We start from the raw sequence: 25,876 nt of genomic DNA, 5'->3' as shown, positions 1-25,876 counted from the left end.
CAGGTTTCTGCTTTGAGTCCTCCTCCAAGGTCGTTAGATGAGTTTCAACAAGGATTACTCCGTGTCAGTCGTTGCTTCCGATTTCACTGACCAACATCTTAATTGAAAACATGGAACATCACTGCCACCAATGTTTTGCAGATAGGGGTAGACACATTCCTTATTAAAACGCATTCTTGTAATGTTACTACCATTTTTGTTCAAAAACTGTTATATACTGTTTCTCCAAGACTGAATTTCTCTGCCAAGGGTGCATTGTTTGTGTTCAATTTTAGAAACATTCTCTATCGCATTCATTAGAGAACTGTTTAGTGAACCTGTCCTGTAAATTTCTTCCTTCTTTGTTGCTTCATTATAAAATCAGAAACAAAAAGAATGGTGTTCCTTTAACTTTTAAGGGGCAGTGTATATATCGATAGGAAAGGTTCGGTTGTATATATCCACGATATCTGGAATATATATCCACGATATTTGGAATGGATAAATGACGTGTACCGAGATACGACTGCATTTTGGAAAATAAAAAGAAAACGCAATTAAAAATAGTCGCACGCAAATCATTTCAAAATCATTTTTACTTGTTTAGTTCATTTTGTTACAATTTCAAACTACGTGTGCAGTGCGTCACGTGCACTAAATAACACTTGGAAGAAAAATTCAACACAGTTTCAATGGAAATGATCAGTGTGGCGATTAAAATAATCTACAACTTCAAACACGAAAATATATATACACATTTTTTCAACAGTTCATCACTTGATGAAGAACCAAATATATGATGATGAATTCGCATGTGCGATTGGATGACGTCATCTTGAATAGAATTCAGAACTCAAAATTATACAGTCAATGCTAATAACAATTAATCAAGTACAACCATCAAAATTAATTCAAAAAGATTCTTGAACAAAAACTCCTTTGTAAATCGTTACATTTAACCAGTTTAATAACACACTAAAATTTTGTAATATTTGCACGAAAAGAAAAGTACTAAGTATATAAATATCTTCATATTCAACAGCTGAAAAAAAAAAAAGAAGTTTGAAACCTTGACTTCTGATTGTTTGAAACTTTCTAAGTTACTAGTAATATTTTGCAGTACCTGGTATATACGTTTTCCTAATAACAGATAATGAAAAACATTGGGTACTTTTCGGTTAACGGGACTTTGCACGGTAAAGCGCCAAATGTAAAAGCCTGTTTACTTTCATGAAATTAGCCATGCAGTGATGTCTTTACAAATAAGTGGAGAGTATGAACTTCAAAATATGTTATATTATCTTTCTCAACTACGTTTTTCTTGATTTACTTTAAAGAAGAAATAACTAGGGATTACGCGATCTGGCAGTTGCCAAATAATTAAAAATGACTTCCAAAATAACGGCATTCATAATGAAAGACTGTTTGGAAAATCCACAAAATAAAATTCTAGTTTACTACTTCTGGAACGAAAGATTGCCTCGCTAAAATAAAGGTAGAATAGCAATTGCTGGTTTAAAATTTCGCGAATTCTTTTTCCTCCTTTCGGCTTGTTTTGTTTTGGTATTAAGAGCTACGTTGGTAGAATTTTCTGTCGGTTGTACCTAGGAACGAATCATCGTAGAACTGTCGATTCGAATATATATTCGAACATATGCTCTTGAGAATTTCTCTATACACATTTCCTTTTTGATTCAATAAAATATCCATTCTTTTTATGACGCTGTATATATCGTTAGGATTGCTCTTCCTATCTGTAGTTAGAACTCGAGCCAGTATTTACATTTGGCGCCAAGTGGCTCTCTGTTAACTGAAAAGTACCCAAATCCGTTTGGACTTGACTTATATCTACATCATTTTCGTAAATGTAAGTAAATATAAAGACAACTTTAATAAGAATGATGTCTTTCGCTCTTTACTATTGGTTCTAATACTGTCAAAGCTAAGTTGATGTTTGGCAATAAAAACGATTTTAAGTAGCAGTTACGATTTTATTTATATACTTGGAATATATTAGTAAAATTGCGTATCAAAATTGACAAATGCTACCAATATACAAATTAAACTACCGAATGAGCTCTGATCAGGTTTTGCTTTTTATTTTTTTTGGGGTATTCATAGGTAAATATTTTAGAAAATGGAAATTTACAAGCTTCTTAAAATATATTTTCTCCTTGTACTTCAATGATATGTATATTGCTTTTTAGATAGTACAACTGTATACCGCTATATCGAGAATACTAATTAAAGCTAGTTCACGTGGTCCCCCTAGTAAGAGTAGTTTTTGGTGCTGAATTATTTAAAAAGACAAGAGTGTATTAAATATTCTTGTGTATTACTTTCAACACTTTTCAGTGATTATTTGGCTATAATTTAAAAACAATTTCAATGTTTCATTGCAACTAGCACTTCAGATGTTTTGCAGAAATTGCTAGCTCTTGGAAGCGATTACGCGATTGGTCGCAGTTATCTGTCATATAACTTGCCTTTGATTTCTCAAAGGACGTGCATAATTTTGTTCATTTGATTTTGTTATGAATTCGCTCTATATTTTGTCACAATTGCGAATAGTTTTAAGAAGACATAAAACGAATTAATTGGAGACTGATCTAAATGTCAGTACATGTTAAATGCTTTAGAGGCAAAATAAAAAAAATTACATTATTTAACCAAGAACATGGGATTTTCTTAATATGTCTTTTTAAAAATAAAAGATTTATAGGAATATAAGATGGAAAAATCTAGCATTATTTTTTTTTTCAAAAAATCACATAACTCAAAAATTTCGAAAAATAAGAACACGATCCGGTTATTTGCATTTGCATTGTAATAAGCTGTGGACAAAGAGTTTCAATAACATTCAAAGAATAAAGTAGGAACTATTTTGAATTTCGAAATAAAATATACACCTGTAGACGTTTAGAAAAAATTAAATTTGGAAAAAGCATTTACATGAAATTGGTTTTTACTTTTTGTTTTTATGAAAAAAAAAACTTTATTCTAATTTTGCTGACAAAAATAAGGAATAGTTAGGAAATTATGACTTACTTTGCTGTTTAGTAATAAGACGAATTTAATTTAAGGAAAACGGTAGCTCCCGCAGAAAATATCTAAAATGTGCATTTAGCAAAGTGTTTCCAAGATATATGACATAGATACTAAGTATTCCCCCGCAAAATGATTATTACTATTATTATACCGTCATAATGTTTAGATTTTTTGGAGTCCTGCATTATAGAGTTTGACGTAAAAGAAAGAAACAACAACAAACAAACAAACAAACAAAAAACTCTTAGTGTACTGTAACAGCTTTAAATAGTATTAAAATCTTGCAGTTTAAATAATTTAAATAGATGAACATTAAGGTATATGTGAATGGCAATATTTGAAACCAGACTCGAGTGCGACGTGCGACTCTCGCACGAAGAATGTAATTTATTTTTAAATGTTAGAATATGTTTTCTCTTCTTGTTTGTATGTCGCCATTTTTGAGTGTTAAATAAAAGTTATTGCTGTGTTTCATTATTGGAGTTGCTTCATATCGCCAAAGATGCATCACAGTACAATTAAGGATAATTTGGCTGTGTAAAATCTGTGCACAAATTTTAAAGTAATACAGTTATGCTGCGTACGTGGTAATTTCCTAAGGAGAAGCAGTTGAATAATATAAGAATAATTTCGAATATATAAAGAATATACGTTTTGGATTATTACTAGGGAAATGCATGTATTTAACCGATAAAGTCCTAAAATGCGTTCATATTCCTTATTGTTTTTAAATATTATTCATATATTCACAATTAATTAAATAAGCTTATTTATCAAAACTCTCCTTTCTAACCATTTTTCTTCTCCTTATTTCATTTTGTTTTCTTTACAAAAACATTTTCTTATATTATTTATTTTGAATTAACATTTTCTTAACTTAAATTAACATTTTCTTACATTTCTGAACATTTTCTTATATTAAGGGGACTCATACACCTTAAACTCCTTATGATCTTCGAATATGTGACTGTTGCAAGAATTGGGATATTTTTAGTCCAAAGGGGCTTTGTCCCTGAAGGACTATTGTTTTCGTTTTGCGATTTTGCGTCGGACTCCTATAAACGTCGGTTCACTTTTCAAACTGTTGCCACAAAATGTTAGAGTCCTGCATTATATTTGAAGAAATTAAATAATGAAAAATCTGCATAAATGATTGTCTATTTCTCGGATTGTGATAAAACAATGGTACATAGGGCCATCGAATTTTGAATGACGAAATCCTACTGCGAATATGGGCATCTGAAATCCCAAATTTGGAATTCGTTTTATTATAGATTTTATATTTTGTAAAACTTTAACGAATTTTTGATTTACAAACTCAATGCTTTAAAAGCGAGAAATGGCAACGTTATATAGAAAAAAAATACTTTTATCTCCAGCTCGCGAGACTGTGTATATCGGAAATTCTAAAGATATGCTTAATTTAACATTATTTTGCGATATTGCTCTTGAACTGAATTTTATGGTTTAAGTGCAAAGAACATGATATTTAATAAATAAAGATAACACTCAAAACGTTAAAAAAACGCCCCTTTGGACGTAATTTAAAATCTGAAAAATTTCAGATTTTTTTTAAAATTTATTTTAAAAGCAATTACTTCCAACGTTTTACATCTGACTGCATAATATAGCTGCTTTGGAAAATAATAACCAGAACGTTTGTGTTGCCACAAATATTTTTATAATTTAATCCTCTTTGTGACAAAATATTTCGCCATGTTTCCACCTTGCGCGCATGATATTTTAAGGCTAGTGGTACATACTTGAAATTTGATGGAATTCTTTATATGGCCACTACTTTCTAACTGAACCAACAATCTAATGAATATTTTAATTTTGAAAAATTTTATGGACGAAAACATTAAAACATTATTTAACAAAATACATTTTATAAACTTAACTCAAAATAAAACAAAAATTTAACATGAAATTTTTAGAGTTTTAGGTTCACAGTAGTTTCCAAATGTTATAAAAGCTATATATTAAATATGGAATTAAATTATGAAACAGAATGTTTTAAACTGTGCGCGCAAGTTGGAAACATCACGAAAAATGTTGTCACAAAGGGGATTAAATTATAAAAATATTTGTGGCAACACAAACGTTCTGATTACTATTTCAGAAAGCAGCTATATTATGTAGTCAGCTGTAAAAAGTTGGTAGTAATTGCTTTTAAAATAAATAAGTTATCCCAATTCTTGCAACAGTCACCTATTCGAACATCTTATGGGTTTTAAGGTGTATGAGTCCCCTTAAATTTCTGAATATATTCTTATTTTTCCTTTTGTAATAAATTTATATTGTATATCTTTTTCTCTGCTATAATTGTTTTTCTAATATACAGGGTGGCCGCCAGAGGGCAGTGTTCGCAGGCTTATGGGAGATTGGAAAGTGTGATCATTTCAGGCAAGCACGTTGTATGAGAAGAATGAATCGGTTCACTGTCTCAGTTCTTTATGGACATTGTGTGGAAAGAGTGTTGCCTGACTTGATGGTTAACGTTCCAGCAGCCACACTTTGTGGCATCTGGTTTTAGCATGATGGAGCGCCTGCACATTTTACCAGCACTTTATGGGAATACCTCGATAGGACATATCCTGATCACTGTATTGGCAGAGACGGACCATTCGTACGGGCACGGAAGTTCCCCCCAACTGACTCCTTCGGATTTCTATCTGTGGGGATACATGAACTCCATGGTGTACGAGACGACAGGAACATCGGACATGGATCTCGTCACTAGGAATCGTGAAAGCAGCGGCACGTGTCCTGTCCTGGAGTCTAAGAAGAGTAATATGGCATATTGAAGATGTTTGAGGATTGAGGAGTTGCTGTGAATCGATATATTTTGCAGAGCAGTCGTAGAGCGTGCAGCAGAGTCTACAGTCCGAGGCTGGCTGATAATTTGTAATGTATTTGGTCATCTTTACATCTGTACCCGATTTTTACAGCACATTCTTAATATAACTGTATGCCTAACATGTATGATAATAGTGAAAAGTGTTCCGCTTAGTCTCAGTCCCCACCATGCACCTTCTTTCCATGTTCTGGTCCTTACTTCAATGCTCCTCGTTTCATGGCTAATCCCCGGAGGACACAGTACTAAGCTCTTTTATTTATGTTTATTCATGTATTTATTTTTAGTTCCATCGACTGGATCCAACAGGCTGAAACGCACCTAACCCAGTGGGCCAGCTGTTCCGTCGATGGTGAAAAGAAAGTCCGAGGCTGAATGAGAGGAAGCTGGCTCAGTAAGCTGGTTGAAGGAGTGTAAGAGTGAGCGCTATTGGCTGCGGAGGAGAAATCCTATTGGGTGAAGTGTGATCATCAGTGAGCTAAGGGGGAGGGGCTCTCTAAAGCAGATCCATACTAATTTAGAAGGGCGATGAGTTGGGAAAACTCTACTATCGCAAGGAAAACTCTACTATCGGGCAGCCCACAGGGCAATTACTTCAAAGAGCCGAAACACGTCATACAAATAGTATGGTATTCACGGCACTTTGACTTGAATGAGGTGGAGAGAGGGGCGAAAGCAAAATAATTAACTAAGCCTGCTAAGAGTATGAGTATCAATTAATTTTATAAAAATTAAGAAAAATAATAAGGATTTGAACTGTTGGTAAAAATCCTAGCAGTTTGATATATTATAGTCTATTACTGCATACATAAATGAGAATTAAATTAGAATTAATAAATATATGTGTTTTTTTCTTTTTTGTCTTTTTTAAAATTTTAGTGAAGATTTTGTTTCTTCTGAGTATTAAGGTCTAGTTTTAAGCAGAAATTTGTTACGTTAATATTTTAGTTAGGTGACACTTCGGAGTATGATTTTAGGCCTTTTTCTGTGTCGCGGAGAACTGATGTTGCCTGTGAGAATTGGGATTGTTAGGTTTGTTGATAGTGTTGTGAAATTTCTTTGAGAGTTTAATTATAGCATCAATAATCAATGGTATTTTACATTCACTGTATATGGAGTCGTTTCTAATGTACCATATTAACACCTCTTTCGACTTCCTTTCTTTTTCCCCCCGCTACGCTTGCCAATACTGCCCTCTAGCGGTTGCTGTTCCCATTTTCGGACACAAGTTCTTACGTAAATCTTATTTCTGAGGGTACGAGAGACCAGCATGTTAAATTTGGCAACGACCTTTTGAGACACCCTGTAGATCTACACAAATATTTAGAGCATTCTTTTATTTAAAATGTTTCAATACGTCGAGTAAAATAAATGTATGTTATAGTATTGCTAATTAAACTGTTTTTGTTCATAGAACGTTAAGTGTAATTGGCTCAAACAAAACAAAACAAAACAAAACAAAAAATGTTTGGCTGCATCTACTTGCAATTTATGCTTTATTCTTTAAATTTGTTAACTATATCTTACTACTCAGCTGCATTTTAGTAATATAAGTAATGTAATTTTTAAAAAATTTCACATTGCAGTGTGTGGTATCATGTCACTTACAGATCTATCAAATTATCCACATAAAAATCAAGTCTAAACCAATAAATATAAATTATTCCTGAGCAATATATCTTTTAAATATAATGCAGTTGAACTTGCAATTCGCAGTGTAATTTATATTATGCTTTCACTCATTTTACATTTTAAACCTGTTGCCAGTTTTAAAACTAATTACTAAAACAATCAAGAAATCAAATATGAAATCCGGTAACCATGCAAATGCAAACTTTAATCTTTTGGAAGACATTAAAGTAATTGCTAAACTTGTCACGGCAGTCCAAAAAAACTGATAAAGTAAATATACTTTGAATTTCGTGTAAATATATACTTTGAATGTATATTTACACGAAAGATTTAGGATAAAAATTTGCATGTTAAAAGTTATGTGAAGATTTGAACATCTAAAAGAAAAGGCAATTAGCCAGGGCTTGACTATGCATTTAAGTAAGTTTTTCATAATGCCGATAAAAAAATCAATTGATTAAACGATCGCTAATAATTTAGCAAGCGAAATTTAGAACTTCAGAGCAGCTTTTAGTAAATACTTAGCTATCTCATTTATTTAGACTAATAATTACTGTATAATTTTGTACAAAACATGAAAAAGGCCTTCGAAATTTTTGTTATATACTTTTACAGTACAGCAAAATCTTCAACAGGCTAAATAATTTTGATTAAAATCTAACTAAAACTAGCATAAAAAAATTAATATCTATATAGCTAATTTATAAAAATAAATAAGAATTTGATCTTTTCAGCTGACATTATTATTTAAGATAAATATAACAACATAAAATTCAATAAATTACAGAAAATCAGCTGAAAAAGTTCCAAAATTAAAGTATGAGATACTCGTGATCACATCTCGAAAATGCAATGTAAATTGCAAGTGAAATTACACGAATAGAAACATGACGAGCAAAATATGAGCATGTTCCTTACGACATCGAGACATGAAGCACTGGGAAAGGAGGGGGGGGGAGGAAATTAAGCTCGACATTTCAATAAGATATATATGTTATATATATGTATATATATATATAATAATTCTGCCTCGAATTTATACCGTATAAAAATATCCATATCACTTTCTGTACGTTTCTTTAAAAACTTTTCAAGCTGCCATTCGAATAATAAATACGATTCCATACAAACAAAACAATTTTTTTTGCTCCACGAGGCGAAATCAATGCAGAGTACATTTAGGATGTACACAAACAGATGTACAAAGACTGGGTGCTTGACACATAATTCTCACTAGCATATAATCCATAACTCGGCAGCACCGTTGTTAAAAAAAAAAAAAAAAAAAAAAAAAAAAAAAAAAAAAAAAACTGAGATATTGATAGTAACACTACGTTCATTTGTCCGTTTCCATACATTTAAGTAGACACAGCACAATGAATAACCGAGAGAATAGACACGGGAACACAGTGGGATGGCAGCGCCATCTTCTGCTCATTTTCGGAACTGTTCCACTCATGATTGATCAACTGTTAGATGACGGAAGATTTATTTTTTTAAATCTTCCTAGTTTCAAATTCTTCTTGCAGACTGTAAACATTCAGGCTTATTCTTCAACAAGCATCTTTCTGAAAATAAACAAACACATAAGTATGTATTGAAAATAATAAATTTACAACATAGAATCAGAATTAAAATGTTACTTCGTAAATCTCTATTCAAGTAAGTTTGTAACCCTTCCTACCTGACGTGATCAAAGAAATTGTTCAGTGACCATTTTAAATTGAAAGAAATTGTTCAGTGACCGTGTTGCCATTCAGTAAAATGTAAGTTATTTAAATAGTTAAATAATTTACATTTTACTGAATGGCAACACGTTGATGCATAGAGATAATAAGTATTTTGTTTTATGGCATGGAAACACACTGCTTTCAAATAACCGAATTTGTGGGTTAAAATTGAAAGCCTATAAAGTTTAGTTCTCTACGGAGCATACACTATAGACATTAAAAAGACTATTGAAGAATTACCTTCTAGTCATGTGAAACAGAACAAAGTCAGAAGAAGGGTGTTGAGACCCTTTTATTCGAACACAAAATTAACACCTATCCAACTTGGGTTTACATAAGCCAAGTACTTCTGGCTTGACAGAAATGCGTAACGTTGAACAATTTCAATTGTGAAAGATTAGTCTAAGAGCTCACAGAATAATTTAACGCCCAGGAAAGGCTCTGGTTTGTAGAAAAACCGACAAGACAGGCTAAGTGGCTAGAAGCGCGCAAAGCCACAGAATCAAATTGCAAATAATCACGGCACAGCATGGCCTGGAATAAGAACACCACACACTCTAACACTAACTTCCGAACTCTTGCTTAAATAGCACTTCTTTCTACCTTAATTTGAATAAACGCTCGCTGTCTCATTTACATTCTGGCATGAAAAGCGTGTGTGAAAAAGAGAGTGATAAGAAAGTACTGTTATGTTCTATACGGTTTCGTGGATTTGGAGTGATTGACAATAAAACTTGTTGAAGAATGAAAGGACAATTTATTATTAGCCAGTTATTATTCAGGACAGCTCCAAAAGCACGTTTACAGTCGTCGAAAAACTAGTACGTCACACAATCAGCAACACAGCCAACGGTGAAGATAGCTTCACGGCAAAGCGCTGGAGTATAGCTCTGGACTCGGTTCGGTCGCTCTCGGAACTCAACGTACTATAGAGGCTCTCCACGGAAAACAACAGTACAAGCAGAGTTTATATACCTTTTGGCCTGCCTTCGAGAACATTCTGGACCAACCAGTAAGAATTCGTTTTAGAAGGTACTCGATTCGTCTATTACATATCGCCTATTTTGTCTCCAAACGGGCGATTTTGCGCCATATATGGCAAACCTGTATTACCATGCCATTATCTGGCAACCCTAAACCCGCTTTGCGGGGAAGCTATCTTACCGCAGCTGGGCATTTCGCCACAGCACTAAAATTAATTATTAGTTAAAAATAAATAGAAAAACCTCACAAGCTAAATATCTTACATTTTGCCAAATTACAGCAGACTGCTTCGCTGGAGATATAAGATATTTTATTTCGAACTGCGTTGTCACTTCTTGGTTTTTTTTAAATAAAATTTCGCAAAATTTGCTTAAAATATGAAAAAAAAAAGCAAACACAAATTCAAAATTCGGGTTGCTCATGTTCAGTTGGAAGACTTCGTGTATCAAGAATTAGGTAAATCTAGGTGTAGTTGTTTTACTACAGTGCGAGGAACATGCATATTTACATAGAGATTCATTACATGCATACATTTATACTTACAGAACATTTGGTGGCAATGATTTGAAGAATGATACGGACAAAAAATGTATTTCGGGACTAATAGTATTTCTTGCGCTCTTTAAAAAATATCTGATGCGGATACTACATGATTTCTTTGCACGTAATATTAAATTATACGCATTTTTTGCTGCATTTTATTTAAACTGATTTCCTCGAAATTCATTAGAGATATATTTCTCATTCAATTAATTCAGTTCTCTCTTCGCTGCAAGGAAAACATGCATAAAACCTCAAAATATCTACATTAAAAATTGATACAGAAAAACTTAAAACACCAAACACAGTTAAAACAATTAAAAAAAAAGATTTTTACATTTAAAACTAGAGTTTCTAAGCAAAAACAAGAAATTCGACCAACAGGCAAGAAGCCAGATTTTCCGGTGGCACAAAACTGAAAGTTAACCCGCGAGCACACGCACCGATCCGACGAACACGAGAACACGCGCCGGGTATGTCATACCCGAATAAAAAAATTGTAAATAAAAATTTGCCGGAAAAAATTAATCGGTTTTTTAAAAGAAATTAAAACGTAAAACCAAGTTAATACTTCATTTTAGATAGAATAGGAAACAATAAGGAGAGGAAAAATTATTTACTTACAATTTTTTTAACATTGTTTACAAAATGGAGTCATATGTTCCATATATATACTTTTGCTACAATTTTCACAAATGAATCTAGGCTTTCTATCGTTTTTCTTGTATCACTCTGTACACCTCATGTAAGTCATTTCAGGTTTTTTGGAGGGCGGTCCATTGTTAACATGTTCATCGGTGGTCAGTGTGCGTCCAGAATCAGAAACCACAGATGCTCGTCGTCGTTCATTTTGAACATTTTCTATTAGCTGCATCCCTAAGGCTTTGAGAAAAGTACTCATCCCGTTCACGAGTGAAATTTTCTCGTATTGAATCAATATAAATATTTACATTACAACTTCATCGATAAGCAATGACAAGGACTTTAACATATCTTCATCGATAAGCAATGACAAGGGCTCTAGAGGTGTTGAGACGTCTTTAGAGTCTTTAGAGTTTCCAGGGAGTTTAGTTATAAAATTTTTGCCTCAATTCTAACATTAGTCCGGAATTTATTTTTGTTCCATTTTACTTCATTTTTCCCAACATAAAACTCATTGCTACATTCCAGAGTTTCATTTTCTGTATCTGAATCACTACTCTATATGGATGCATCATGATTACTAATTATATTCTTCGTCATCAACATCTTCTTCTTCTTCACTAAGTGAATCCTCACCAAAAGAAACTGTTTCAAGGAGATTTCTCAATCTTTTCATCTCTTCATCGTAAGGAATATACGGCCCCATGCTTACAACTCAAGAAAAACTTATACTAAAAGCTTGAAAACGAGAGGTGCGAAGTGACTCACGCCAGTACACGCGCGGGTATGACATGCCCGAGCAATGCTGGTCCTAAAAAACCGTTGCACTTGCCACCTCAGGAATTTCCCCCATTTAAGTATGTGACCTTGAACTCAGCTATACCAAGTTTCGTCCTTTTATGAAAGAATGGGCGAGAAATATACAAAAAGAAAAATGCACATGGGTATGACATACCCGCTGCGTGTGCTCGCGGGTTAACTTATTGTCCCACTCGGCAAAAAGACACTGAAGGTGCAGGAACTTCAGTGTCTTTTTGCCGAGTTCACTTTTTTGACTTAATTCACTATTTTGCTAAGTTTCAAATATAAAAAAATATGGCTGCTATTGTAAACAAAATTAGGCCTAGCCGCACTTAAACAACTTTTAAATTGTTTATAATTCTACAATTGTTGCATGCAGATTAACTAAAGGCATGAAAACCTTAACCGGAAGATAAGACCAACATAATTCAATCATTTTGAAACCATAAAATGCACAATTTGCCAACATATAAGAATAAAAAATGAGCTTACGGACCCGATAACAGAGTATATATATATATATATATATATATATAAACTTTGGTGTGGCCGATTGCAATTAAAAAGGGAGGTGCCACAACTGTGGGGTCCGTGACACTTAGCCGAAAACCACTTAGCCAACGAGACACTTAACCGACACCAGTTAGCCGACAGGTGACAGGTGACAGCAGGACAGGGCACCCGGACGGCTTTCTATGACTACTCGGGTATTACCCCGGCCCTGCTAGCCGACAGGAAATTTGGCCGACAGGTCATTTAGCCGACACGAGCGGTTAGCCAACAAGGACGCTTAGCCGACAGACATTTAGTCGAGAAGGACAGTTAGGGGACAGGCATTTAGCTGACAGATCATTTAGCCGACACAGGGAGTTATTTTTCGCGGCTCTGATTTTCCTTTGGATTACACATATTGCTTTTCTGGAGTCTGCCCTTTGATGCTTTGGTTCGTTGAGTAGGCTGATCTCCAGTCGTAAGTCTGTCTATTTTTATTCTCGGCATGGCTCTATTTTTAAAGTATCAGACTTGGAGAATTTAAATTTTCAAGCCACTGTGGAAAGATCGTACCATTTGGTACAGCCTTATTGTAAAGACTTTAAAATACCTAATGATGAATCGCTACCTAATGATAACGATTCACTCACGACGTTAGATAAGCTTAAACTACTCTTAGTAGAAAGGCATAACTAGTTAATAGCCCAGGTACCCAACCCTGAAATTACAAATGCAATCAAAGACACAAAGGATTGTATAGCAGCCATCTCTATCGTGATGGAGCAAGAAAAATTAAAAGTGAATGCTAATTTGAGTCAGCATACTAGTAATGAAACCCATAGCTTAACTCAAAATCCTGTTAACTCAAGCCAAAATAACACCAATGCTCCCAGCAAACAAAAATCTGATATTGGTTCTATTAAAAGAACCCCTAGAAATAAATCTCTTAAAAAGAAAATCACTACTGATGAACAGGCGTTTAAAATCCCTGCAAAACTCACAGACGTACCCTATCTCAGTCAAAAGTTGTATCTCCTGTACACAAAAACAAATTCCAAGATCTCGCCGATGAAGATCAAATGGAGCAAGAAAATAACGAGGGAAATACTTTCATATTTCCTAAGAAACCTGCATCTCATATTCCTGTAATTGTCCTTGAGGACTTTACGTCCGATTAAGATAAGTTAAAGGAGGAAATTGAAGGATACCCTTAAGATTAGGCTCTTGGACGTTGACAATCATCGTACAGTCACCAAATTACTCATAGACCGAGTGGTTTCTTTTCACACGTTTAAAATCAATTCTGAAAAACCGATTAACGCACTCATTAAAAAGCTCCCCTGAGCGTCTAACATAGAATTCATCAAGAAAGAAATAGAAGACTTAAAAATCCCAGTCACGCGTGTAAAAAAAAGACCCGTTTTGAAGACGGAACTGTTAAGAAATTACCCCTATTTTTGGTGAAAACCAAACGTGGACATGTTAATTGCAAGAACATTTTTGACATTAAAACCCTCAGAGGATTTGGTCTTTGTATGCAACTATAGATCTCGGCCGGGTCCGGTTCAGTGTCATCGATGTCAAACCTACGGAGACATACACGACTTGTGCAAATATAAACCTAGGTGCCAGAAATGAGCTGGCCCTGACGAAGGTTTTCAGTGTGATCAAAAGAAAGGCGAAAAACCACCTGTTTGTGCCCTTTGCAATAGAAACCACGTTTCGTCATATCGTGGATGCGCGTTCTACCCGAAAAACATCCCCAAATACAAGAAGAATGCAGGGAAGTCTTCAGAAATCAAGTTAAAGACTCAGCGCCACAATTCGAACTTAACCTTTAACTACTGTGACTTAAATTCTCGCATAACTACTGTGAGCGGTCTCTCAGACCGCTTTTGCTGACAACAAAAGACGATATTGTTTTATTATTCTTATTTGAATAAATGTTATTTAATTTCATATATTTAACTTTTTCATGAAGCTGTAAAGCAATTTTTATACTTAGATCAGTTCATTAAAATAAAATATATACTATGATAATAATTCCTTCGCTTACGTATCTGGATGGAAGATGTAAATTTTAAAATTCAACTTTTTCATTTTACATTAAAATTTGAGATAAGAATGCTTTAATAAGAATATAGAAAATAAATTTTTATTTTAAAAATTATAATTCGAGCTGCATTTTATACATGCTTTTCGACTACATTGTAGACACACTGGTTCTTTGCATACCATACATTTGTAAGCTGTTTTCCTTTTTTTTTTTTGCTCGGTGGACAAATATAGCACGTTCCTTTTTTTATGTAATTTATCGTCTTCGATCGCAATGTTTCCTTCATCATCATTTATTCCGAAAACTCCTCTTACTGTAAGTTTGAGTTCTTTAGTTAAAAACCGTGAAGTTATCCTCCGTATTACATGAGAGTACACCAACTGAATTGCTAATGAAATCTTTTCGTTTCATTTTCGAAGCCAATGGGATAAGATTTAAATAATACGAATGCATTTAATGCACAGATATCCAAGTTTCTGAAGAATATTGCCATAGGCCAACGTCGGGTTCTACGAGCAGTTGTATAGATTGAACGAAGAATAATATTGTGACTACGAGTTCGAACAGCCTTGTTGGGCTCTTGAATAGACCATTTGAACTCATTTTTTCCAATAAAAAATCTCTTGTAGAAGGAGAACATGGATTTTCATTTTCATCGGCAGATATTTCTGAATTTGTGTCGTGGTCGCTTTCAATAATTGCATCGTAGGAACTTTCACCAGAGAGCTCTAAATTAGACCAATTTCGAACTATTTATTAAATTTGGTCTTGGGTAAGATATATAGAACGTTTCCAGCACGCATTTGAAGCAATTTCAAGGATATTTATAAAAAAGTAAAATATGTAACAACAACGAAAAGTGAACTTTATCGGGCCGAAATTTGAATCGTATCTGCTGTTATCGGTCCCACAGACCGCTGAGGGGGAAAATTTAAAAAAATAAAATAAAATAAATAAATAAAACAAGAAATAGAGCTAGCCAAATGCAACTTGGTATGTGACCTTGGACAACTGTTTTAGGAAGGTACTAAGAATAGCAATACCCATTAATTATTCTAAGAGGTGGAAGCATTTAATGGAAAATGTCGCGCGGTCTCAGAGACCGCTCACAGCAGTTAAAGGTTAATCCTAAGGATTTTCCTAGCAGCCTCAAACTCTGCCGGCTAATAATAATAAGGACTTCAGTCCAATGAAAAATAAGACTAAAAAAGTCGTTCTTTGATTAGCTGAGAGTACAGCTAGCTGAAGTGAAAGAAATTTTTAATTAATTCAAAAAAGCAAAAAAATCATTTAGAAACAGGCGCAGCCCAACTCAACGTTACCGCTGCCTGAAATTTCACCACGCGCAAGCGCAGTGTCATCTCCAGCATAAGTGCGTGAAATGCGGGCAAGATCACGAATCACGTGACTGTAACAAGCCAAAATCTGATCCCCCACTTGCCAACTGTGGTTTATTTCACACATCCAGCTTTAAGGGATGCTTATACTTCCCCAAGTCTAAAAATTCTAACATAGGAGGAAAGTTCTACTCGGATAGAGTAATCTTGAACAGTGCTCAACCTCCTCAAATGCAAAAAATCAAGAGAACTGATCGAGATCATCGAAAAGCTGGATGAAGCCAAACGGGATCTAGGTCAGCTCACCGCGGCAATCTCCATGTTCCGGGAATCTACCCAGCAAATAACGAAAATAATGAGAAGCACTCCCACTAACTCAGTCATGCCAAATGCTCCTCAACATAGATAATACAATACCCTTTTGGCGTCCATTACCATCGCCTTATGGCATGCGCCAAATTTCACAAACTCTCTGAATTTGAGGACTTTATACGAATTTATGCTATCAATATATGCCTTGCGACAGAAACTAATGCAGTGTCAGGAAATACTGATTATTGCAAATTTTAACTCCTACCGATGCGACCACCTTAGACACCGAGGCGGTGGAGTTAGATTTTATGTGAGACGATCTTTGGATTCCTGCATTATATCTGCTGATAATAGTAAATCTTTCGAAGTTGTGTATGTGTACGTGAAATTACCCAAAATTGGAAACACTTGTTTTTGTGCGTTATATAATAGGATTGTGGACTCATATTTGGACTTCTATCTAAACAATCGTACTCCTACATTTATCGGAGGAGATTTCAACTCCAAACATGTGGATTGGGGTTGCAACTACTCAAATCCCAATAGTCATGTGATCCACAGTTACGTAGAAAGTAACCCAATTTACATGTTAGTTCCTGAAAAGCCTACTTACCGTTCTAACATAACAAATGGAAGATCTGACATCTTGGACGTTTTCCTAACGAACGTAAACATCTCACTTTGACTAGAAGTGAAAACTGAACTGTCGTCAGATCACGTGCCAGTGATTGCAAGAATTGGTTTACGTAAGCATAAAAACTTCCCCAGTTCCAGAGGGGACTGGAAACCACTGCATAATATTTCACCCAGTTCGGCTGTTGAGGTTGGACACCTACGCACTGAAAGTGTCATCGAAAGTGGCACAAGGTTTCACTACCAAAATTCAAGATTACACGCATCAAGGTTCTGTACCATCTAATATCTACTACACCCATGGACAACTTCCTCTTCATATAAGGAATGTTATTACCCAATGAAATAGACTACGGAAATCGTTCAACAAAACAAGTAATACTAATAACAAAACTGAGATTAACAGGCTCGAGAGAAGAATCAAAAGCCTTATCCAGGAACTCAGAACAGAAAACTGGAACGCAAAAATTGACAACTTGGAAGATGGTTCCTTCTGGAATTTTCTCCGTAGACAAAAAAGCACCACGATTACCTCTCATCCAGTCAGAAATTCAAACGGATATGCATACACGAATCAGGAGAAAGCGGAGGCATTCGAAAATCACCTGACCCAACAAGTCATCCCGAACAATTTTCCCGCGGACAAGGACTCGGAAGCACGTATTATGGATTAATGCTCCAGTCCCAAGAAATGCAATTAACCTGGCTAATCGGTTACCCCGAGAGAGGTAACCGATATTATTAAAAGACTGGGCACGAAAAAAGCACCAGGAAAGGATCTCGTTTCAAACAAATTGTTCAAGAATTTACCGCATCACGTAATAGGCAAGATAACAGGCATCCTATAATGCTTGGTTAACGAATGCATACTTTCCTGTGAAATGGAAACATGCTAACATTTTTCTAATACAAAAGTTAGGAAAAGCAGCAAAAGAGCTTTCAAGATACTGGCCTATAAGTCTGCTCTCTTCACTGGGAAAAATATTAGAAAAACTCATATACCTCAACTTCATCAACTGAGGCTTCAATTTCATCTCAGTCTCCTTCCTAAAGAACAGTACGGATTTAGAAGAGGATTTTCTACCACCCACTAGCTCATCAGAATTTCGAAGTTTATTGGTGCTGCTCTCCTTAATAAGTTAAGTATTGCCATTCTTATGCTAGACGTGGCTAAAGCCTTTGACCGCTTCTGGCATACAGGACTTCTTTACAAATTGATTCAACTTAACCTGCCCAGAGATTTAATTCTGATCCTAAAGTCCTTTCATGAAAAGCGCACTTTTTCAGTGAAGCAGGGCCACTACTGCACCTCCCCGTGTTCTATCCAAGGTGGTGTAGCTCAGGGCTCCATCTTAGGCCCAATTTTGTACTTGATATATGTTCACGATTTCCCAAATTTCTCACAGGATCATAACCTTATGCTTGCATGTTGAGCTGATGATACAACGCTCATTGAAAGATCCCGAAGACCTAAACACATTCTAAAGAAACTTCGAAATAAAATCCCAGACATCGAAAATTGGTGTGCTACATGGAAAATCAGCATAAATCCCACTAAATCTCAGATTCTGCTCATCAGAAAATACAAGATTAAAGATTCAGATATGGATATTCAGATTTTGCTCTCCGAAAAGGGTTACTGACTCAGATCAGTAACCCTTTTCGGAGAGCAAGTACCGATCGTCAACTCGGGAAAGTATCTCGGCGTAACGTTCAACAGGTCATTTACAAGGAACACTCATATCAGATTCACCCGGGGCAAAACATAAGGACTTATGAGGAAACTTTACTTTCTTCTCTCGGATTACTCAATTCTAGATCTGGTAAGAAAGAAAAAAATCTATACAGCAATTATAAGACCCATCCTCACCTATGCTTTACCCGTGTGGCCAAACGCTATCAAGAACAAGGTCGAGAAACTCCAAGCTCTACAGAATAAATTTCTAAGGATAATAAACGGAGCACCTTATTTTCTCAGAAATAAGAATTTCCACAACAACCTAAAAATCGAATACATTGAAGATCACCTCAATAAGTTAAATGAAAACTTTTACAGAAAGCCGAGCAAAACTTAACTGCAGATTTCGCGGATTTAATGAATTATGAGAAAACAGAAGATGACTATTTTAAAAGGCCGTGCGTGGTCCACTTATTGAATATTCTTAATCAGGTGCTTTAAAATTTAAAAAAAGTCTAATGTAGCAACTTATTATATTTTCAACCTCCTACTCCTGATTTGCTCCCGCTCACTTCTGGCTCCGCCTTGAAATGGACACGTGACCTGATTTCCGATTTTGTATTTCTTTTTGAAAATACAGCTCAACAGCTACTGCAAGAAACCCTGATCGGCAGATGGCGCCACACTTACGGGTTACTTCATGATTTCTCTGGACGTTGAACTCTTACTGAGCAAAGTGCCTCAGATTTCTCGCATACACGTTCGCGTGCTTTCTGAATTCTATCACAAAGCCGATTGTGGGCAAAATTGATAGAACAGGAATGCACTTATGAAGTAGAATGCATGTATAAAACACACAAGTATCCAAGTATCTTTTAGAAAAGTTTGAATTAGGCAAGAATACCATGGAATATTTTCTAACATTGACTATGAATTCTAAGCTCTATACGGACTAAAATAGTATTTCAGCTAACAAAAGCTTCGTCCGGATTTCTTACTTTAATGCTAACAGCATGCGTAATCAAGTTTACGAAATTGCTCAGTTTCTGGATAAACACAAAATTGATGTGATGACGATTAATAAGACACATCTCAAAAGGGGTGATCGTTTCAAAATTCATGGTTACAACATCTTAAGGACTAACTGTGCACGTAATAGAGGAGGTGGTGCGGCGATCCTTTATCAAAAGCCATATAAAATATTATAAATACAATCTTCAACTAAATAGCAATGTAGAAATTACTTCTGTTATTATTTATAGCGGACTTAATGAAGAATTTCGTTTTATTGTACTTTATAACCCACCTTCCAATCGCATCTCCGACAGACTTAAATACTATTACCTCTACGAGTTATCCGACGATAATAGCGGGTGGTTTCAATGCCAAGCACCCTGCCTGGCATTCTAGAGGCCATAATGGAAACATTCTCAACAATTATATACTGAAAACTGACATTAAAGTAGTAGCTGCTTCTTCTCCCACAAGAATTCACACGAACGGAAATGGAGAAATTTTGGACTTAGTTCTACTTAAAAAGCATCCCTTTGCTTGAAGTTTACGAAGAACTCTCATCCGCTTACATTCCAGTGAATTTTGACTTTTATGGTTTTTATTCTCCCTGCTAAAGTACACTACTAGAGTTGACTGGAATACCTGTGCCAATCTTCTGTCCAATATTTCCGGTAAAACTAAATATACTCACTGTGCGGACACTGAGGAAGATATTTATTTATTAACAAACAAAACATGCAACTTGCTATTAAAGGTGCGTCTTTATAGATGTAAAGCAAAGAAGTTTCTCACCCTCCCGGATAACATTCTCAACGTCATCCAGCTTAAAAACCGCACCAGGAGGTTATGGCAACTTACTCAGAACCCAAGAGTTAAAAGTAATGCGAACTACCTTAACAGGAAAATTAAAAATGAAATTTCAGAATTTTGACCGCAGAAATGGGATCATTTGCTGGAAAATATGGAAATTGAACCTAATTCTGTGTGGAAAATAGCAAGATATCTTCGAATTGAACCCACCAACCAAATTCATCCGATTGGCATCAACTTTAAAGCCATATTTCCTACACTTTGAACAAAGCTAATGCCGCCTTCATGGCAATTGGAGATATAATTTTTAATTTTGATGCTTAGTTTGGACTTATAGGGAGAAAGTCCAAACTAAGCATCAAAATTAAAAAGATGCTTTTCAAGATCAGTGTTCTTCAAAATAAAATTCTCCGTACAATAGTTAACGCTCCTTGGTTTGTACGGAACTTACAAATTCATAACGATCTGGATATCGAGCCAATGCATAACCAGATCCTTATTACTGCACATAAATTCTTTGAAGGAATGAAGAATTCGCCGTACGTTGCAATACGTAACATTATAGATTATGATCCCACGGTTGGAAATGTGGTGAAACACCGTTGATCAATCCATTACGAGATGATGATGAGACGGAAGATGGTGATTTTATACATATTGTACATATTTTATTTTATTTACGTTTCTCTCCCTGATCAAAGCAGGAGCTCTGGTTTTTGTTTTTCCCCTTGTAAAGAGGGTAGAGACTTTACAACTTATTTACTCAAGACTTTTACATTTGTTTTTACTACTTTATTATTTTAATTACTCAAGTTTAATTTCTCCTCGTACTTAAAACTGTTCAATTATGCTTTATCATATGACTTCTGCGGGCGAATCCGAATTCTTCATTACCGCACGCACCCGATTGGATATCTGATTTCACGTGACCAGCTCTCCAAGTGCTGCGGACTCTTACCTATTATATTATGCAGGAGAACACAGTGATTAATAGAGATATAAATTCCCGCAGAGACATCGAAGATACAATAGATAAATTCACCCATAGAATTCACGAAGCACTCGACAAATCAAAATCGATCAATCACACAGAAAAATTCACTCTCCCTGCGTACATCCTTAACAAGATTAAAGAAAAGAACAGGCTTCGAAAAATTTATCATAGGACCCCATCGATAACTATAACTTCAATCAAGCTAACAGAACAGTTAAGAAACTCATCAACGATTATAAAGACAACAGTTGGAATAACTTTATTAGCAGTCTATCACATATCAATTACTCCGTGTGGAAAATTGCTAAAGCTGTTAGAAGATATAAGGATGAAATCAAACCTATTAATTACAATAATCAAGTTGTAATTAATCCAAAAGATATGGCAAATGCATTTGCAAAATTATATGAAAATCAATTCACTGTCAATCATTTTGTTAACGCAGATGATTCCGCAGTGCTTGACCACGTGACCCAGCAGTTGGGAAAATTTTAAGAATCAGACCCGAAAATTAAAATCAAGAAAAGCTGCCGGTTGTGACCAAATTACTAAAAAAACCCTTCAAAATGTACCAAGAAAAGCCATCCTACAACTTTATCAAATTTTCAGTGCTTGCCTGCATTTAGTGTTTTTTCCTAAACAATGGAAGCATGCCATTATTATTATCATCTTGAAGAAACCTGGGATAAGTGGATCTTCAACGTCAGACTATAGACCCATCAGCTTAATTTCAACTGTTGGCAAACGTTTTCAAAGATTAGTTATCACTAGGCTTACTAAATTCGCAGAAGACATCAATATATAATCAAAGAAAATCAATTTGGATTTAGGCATGGTTTTAGCACCACCCAACAAGTCATAAGAATAACTGAAATCGTCGGAGAAGCCTTCAATAAAAACGAAACTCTTGCTAGCATCTTCATTGATATGGAAAAACCGTTTTGATAAGGTTTGGCACCCAGGGCTCCTTATCAAACTTATTGGTAACAAATTTCCACCTGGATTAATCCTCCTAATTTTAGGTTTTTTTGGAAAACAGAACTTTTAAAGTATCTAACGAGCTATCTAATATCAGTGTAATGAAAGCAGGTATCCCTCAGGGCTCGTATGTTTCGCCTTTTCTTTTTAACATCTACGAAAAATGATCTTCCCAGCCACAAAAATGCCATTATCGCCTGCTATTCGCAGAAGACATCAATATATAATCAAAGAACATCAATTTGGATTTAGGCATGGTTTTGGCACCACCCAACAAGTCATAAGAATAACTGAAATCGTCGGAGAAGCCTTCAATAAAAAAGAAACTGTTGCTGGCATCTTCATTGATATGAAAAAAAAAACCGTTTAATGAGGTTTGGCACCCAGGGCTCCTTATCAAACTTATCGGTAACAAATTTCCACCTGGATTAATCCTCCTAATTTTAGGTTTTTTGGAAAACAGAACTTTACAAGTATTTAACGAGCTATCTAATATCAGTGTAATGAAAGCAGGTATCCCTCAGGGCTCGTATGTTTCGCCTTTTCTTTTTAACATCTACGAAAAATGATCTTCCCAGCCACAAAAATGCCATTATCGCCTGCTATTCAGACGATACTGCAATTGTCAGCAAATCCATCAATCCGCAAAGAGCCTTCCAAAATGCAATAGACTATATCTTCCCATGATTTAACGCTGGGAAAATTAAAATCCACTACAATATATTTCCAAAAGAACCCTTCCAGAAGACATCTCAACAATGTCACAATTAATAATATCTCCATCCCAAATGAAATATTCAGGCGTTTATCTCGATCAAAAACCTTCAAAAACCATATAGAAAATATCTGTAAAAAAGACAACCAAGCAGAAGGCAGTATCTCTGCACTTATATGGAGAAATTCTAAATTTAGTCTCGCTATAAGAAGAGTTATTTATCTACAAGCCGCCTACCCGATTTTATTGTATGCTTCTCCAGCGTGGGCTGCAATTGCAAGAACTCACCGCGGAAAAATGCAAAGAATTCAAAGCAAGCACTTTGGTTCATATGAAACAGCACTCTTCACAATAACTTAAAAATTAAACCCACGGACTCTGAAATTCTGAAAGCTTCTCATAACGTTTTCACGAAATGTAACAATCACCCTAAGAATATCATCAAAAAACTAGAAAATTACGATTTCACAATTGAACAACGCCCGCACTATTCACCATAATAGTCAGTGGTAATGCATATATGTTCGTTTTCTTCTTATTTAGCCGAGATTTTACTTCATTTTCTTTACTTATAATTTTACTTATCAAATTACAAAGCGCTATGGAGTTTGTTCCTGCCAAAGCAGGTAAACTTCGTGTGTAAATAGTTCTTACTCTTGTGAATGTACTGCAAATTGTGCTTTTCATAATTTTACTTCATGCCAATAGTTGCTTATCAGAAGAATCATTTTTATGAAATTTTAAAAATGCCTTACAATACATTCTGCAAGAGAGATGGCGCCACCAGAGCTCCAGTCAATTAAAATGCTTTTCATCTCTACTAACAGATGGCGCCACACGGGCGCCTAATTTCTTCAAAGTTTACTTATTATACGGACGGCGGCACAGGAGCCTCCGTCGCTAGTAATCTGAGTTCTAGCACAGCATATGCACGAGTAATTTCCATATTATTGGATACAATTTATTCGATTCTTCACTCATTTAAAAGTCAAGTATAATATATGGTAAAGGCCGTTAATGGCCGATTGCCTCTAAGTGATAAGACATAGACACAGGACTCTTAACTATCGGCTCATTCAGAGCTTCGACACCGACAGTGATGGACTGCTGCAGTTTTCACTGCTACCTGACTTTGCCATTTTGCTGAGATAACTGCATGCTTATGCCATACCATAAGTTGATTGCACGTTTACCTGCTATTGCTTTGAACTAGATATGCCTTTTTACTGTAAATTATTATTGCCTGATTTTATGCCTGATGTTATTTATGCCTAATTATTTTCTCGCCGTGCCATGCCGAGTTAGACAGACCGATTTTACTGTAAGTTTATCGCATAATGCTTATCTTAGGTTGATCAAATGCCGTGTTTACCTTCAAGACTGGTTGCCTTACTTTATGCTTGAAGAAAATTGGCATGCTTATTGATTATGACTTATGCCTACCTCACTGCTATCTATGCTGTATATATGGACTTAAGCTCTGATTGCATCTAAGGTAACCAGTGTGTTTAATATTTATGTTTTCGGCTATGGGTGTTGATACTCTAAGCATCATCTCTTTTTATTACCGCGAATGGCCAAGAACATTAGTTTGATTTACTAGTCAAGACTCTTAGTAGTAGATACTAGTCGAAGATCTAAGTTCAAAGCCTACGGGACATTTAACTGTCAACACATTTAGTCAACAGGACATTAAACCGACAGTGACGTGTAGATGACACGTACCCAATAATTATTTAAACTTGCTATCAATTACAAAATTTCTCCACTTCTCTATAAGTTCAATATGTAAGTCATTTTTTTCACGTATCAGTAAAATTCATCTTTGATTTTTAAAGATGCCATAGGTGCTTTTAATTCTTAATTCTGTAATTTATCATAGTTTGATATATATTGTGCTGTTTGGTGTATATTGACCAAATTGGAAAAGCGTTGAAATCTGTCGTCAGGGAATATGAATTCATTTTCGAAAGGAAATTTTTTTTCCTTTCGAAATTTTTGAAATTTTTTTATTTAAATTATTTTTTTATTTTAAATTAAAAAAAATTTTTTTGAATATTTTTAGCCAAGTACGACGGTCATTATCGGTTTAATTGTCTTGTCGGCTAACTGTCCGTGTCGGCAAAATAGTCTGTCGGCGAAGTGTTGTTTTCGGCTGAATGTCCTGTCAGCTAAGTGTCGGCTAAGTGTTCGTGTCGGCTGAGTGTCCATGTTGGCTAAATGTCCTGTCGGCTAACTGGTGTCGGTTAACCGGTAAGTGGCTGTCGGCTAAGAGTGTCCGCGACCGGCACAACTGCCTGTTATAGCAGTCCTATATACAAACTTTCAACGTTCTGAGGCTACGCGTTTTTGAGTTGTACGAGATACGTACGTACTAACGTCACGGAAAAAATTTCTTCTGAATCCATTTTAAATCAATTTTATAATCCGTTTTGAAAAAAAAAATCTTCTGTCCTTACGTACAGATGTCACGCAAATAACATCGATAAATTGCATCTGATAGCGGTCAAAATAGATATTTTCGTTGAAATATGATACCCGGAATTTTTTCTTGATTACAATAATTTTTTACTTCCTACAAGGAAGGAAAAAGAGCTATTTTATTGCTGCTGATCCAAACGTAACAAAAAGAAGACATTAAATA

The 25,876-nt window shown here is 35.2% G+C and overlaps 1 protein-coding gene across 4 annotated transcripts in view; it reads right to left on the bottom strand.

Moving 5' to 3' along the window:
• Positions 1-557: 557 nt before the first annotated feature.
• Positions 558-25,876, bottom strand: part of LOC118187013 (cGMP-inhibited 3',5'-cyclic phosphodiesterase 3A-like) — an 881,882-nt gene continuing 856,563 nt past the window's right edge. For all 4 annotated transcript variants that reach the window (XM_085822827.1, XM_085822828.1, XM_085822831.1 and 1 more), the window contains one exon: positions 558-9,084. In XM_085822827.1, coding sequence (XP_085678953.1) covers positions 9,070-9,084 — 15 coding nt within the window. In that variant the 3' untranslated portion in view covers positions 558-9,069. The remainder of the gene's footprint in view (positions 9,085-25,876) is intronic.

The sequence above is a fragment of the Stegodyphus dumicola genome, chromosome 8 (assembly GCF_044657685.1).
Source record: "Stegodyphus dumicola isolate Sdum_Otavi_A_Nest chromosome 8, ASM4465768v1".
NCBI lineage: Eukaryota > Metazoa > Arthropoda > Arachnida > Araneae > Eresidae > Stegodyphus > Stegodyphus dumicola.
The sequence above is the reverse complement of the archived record's forward strand: the minus strand, read 5'-3'. Positions and strand labels throughout refer to the sequence as shown.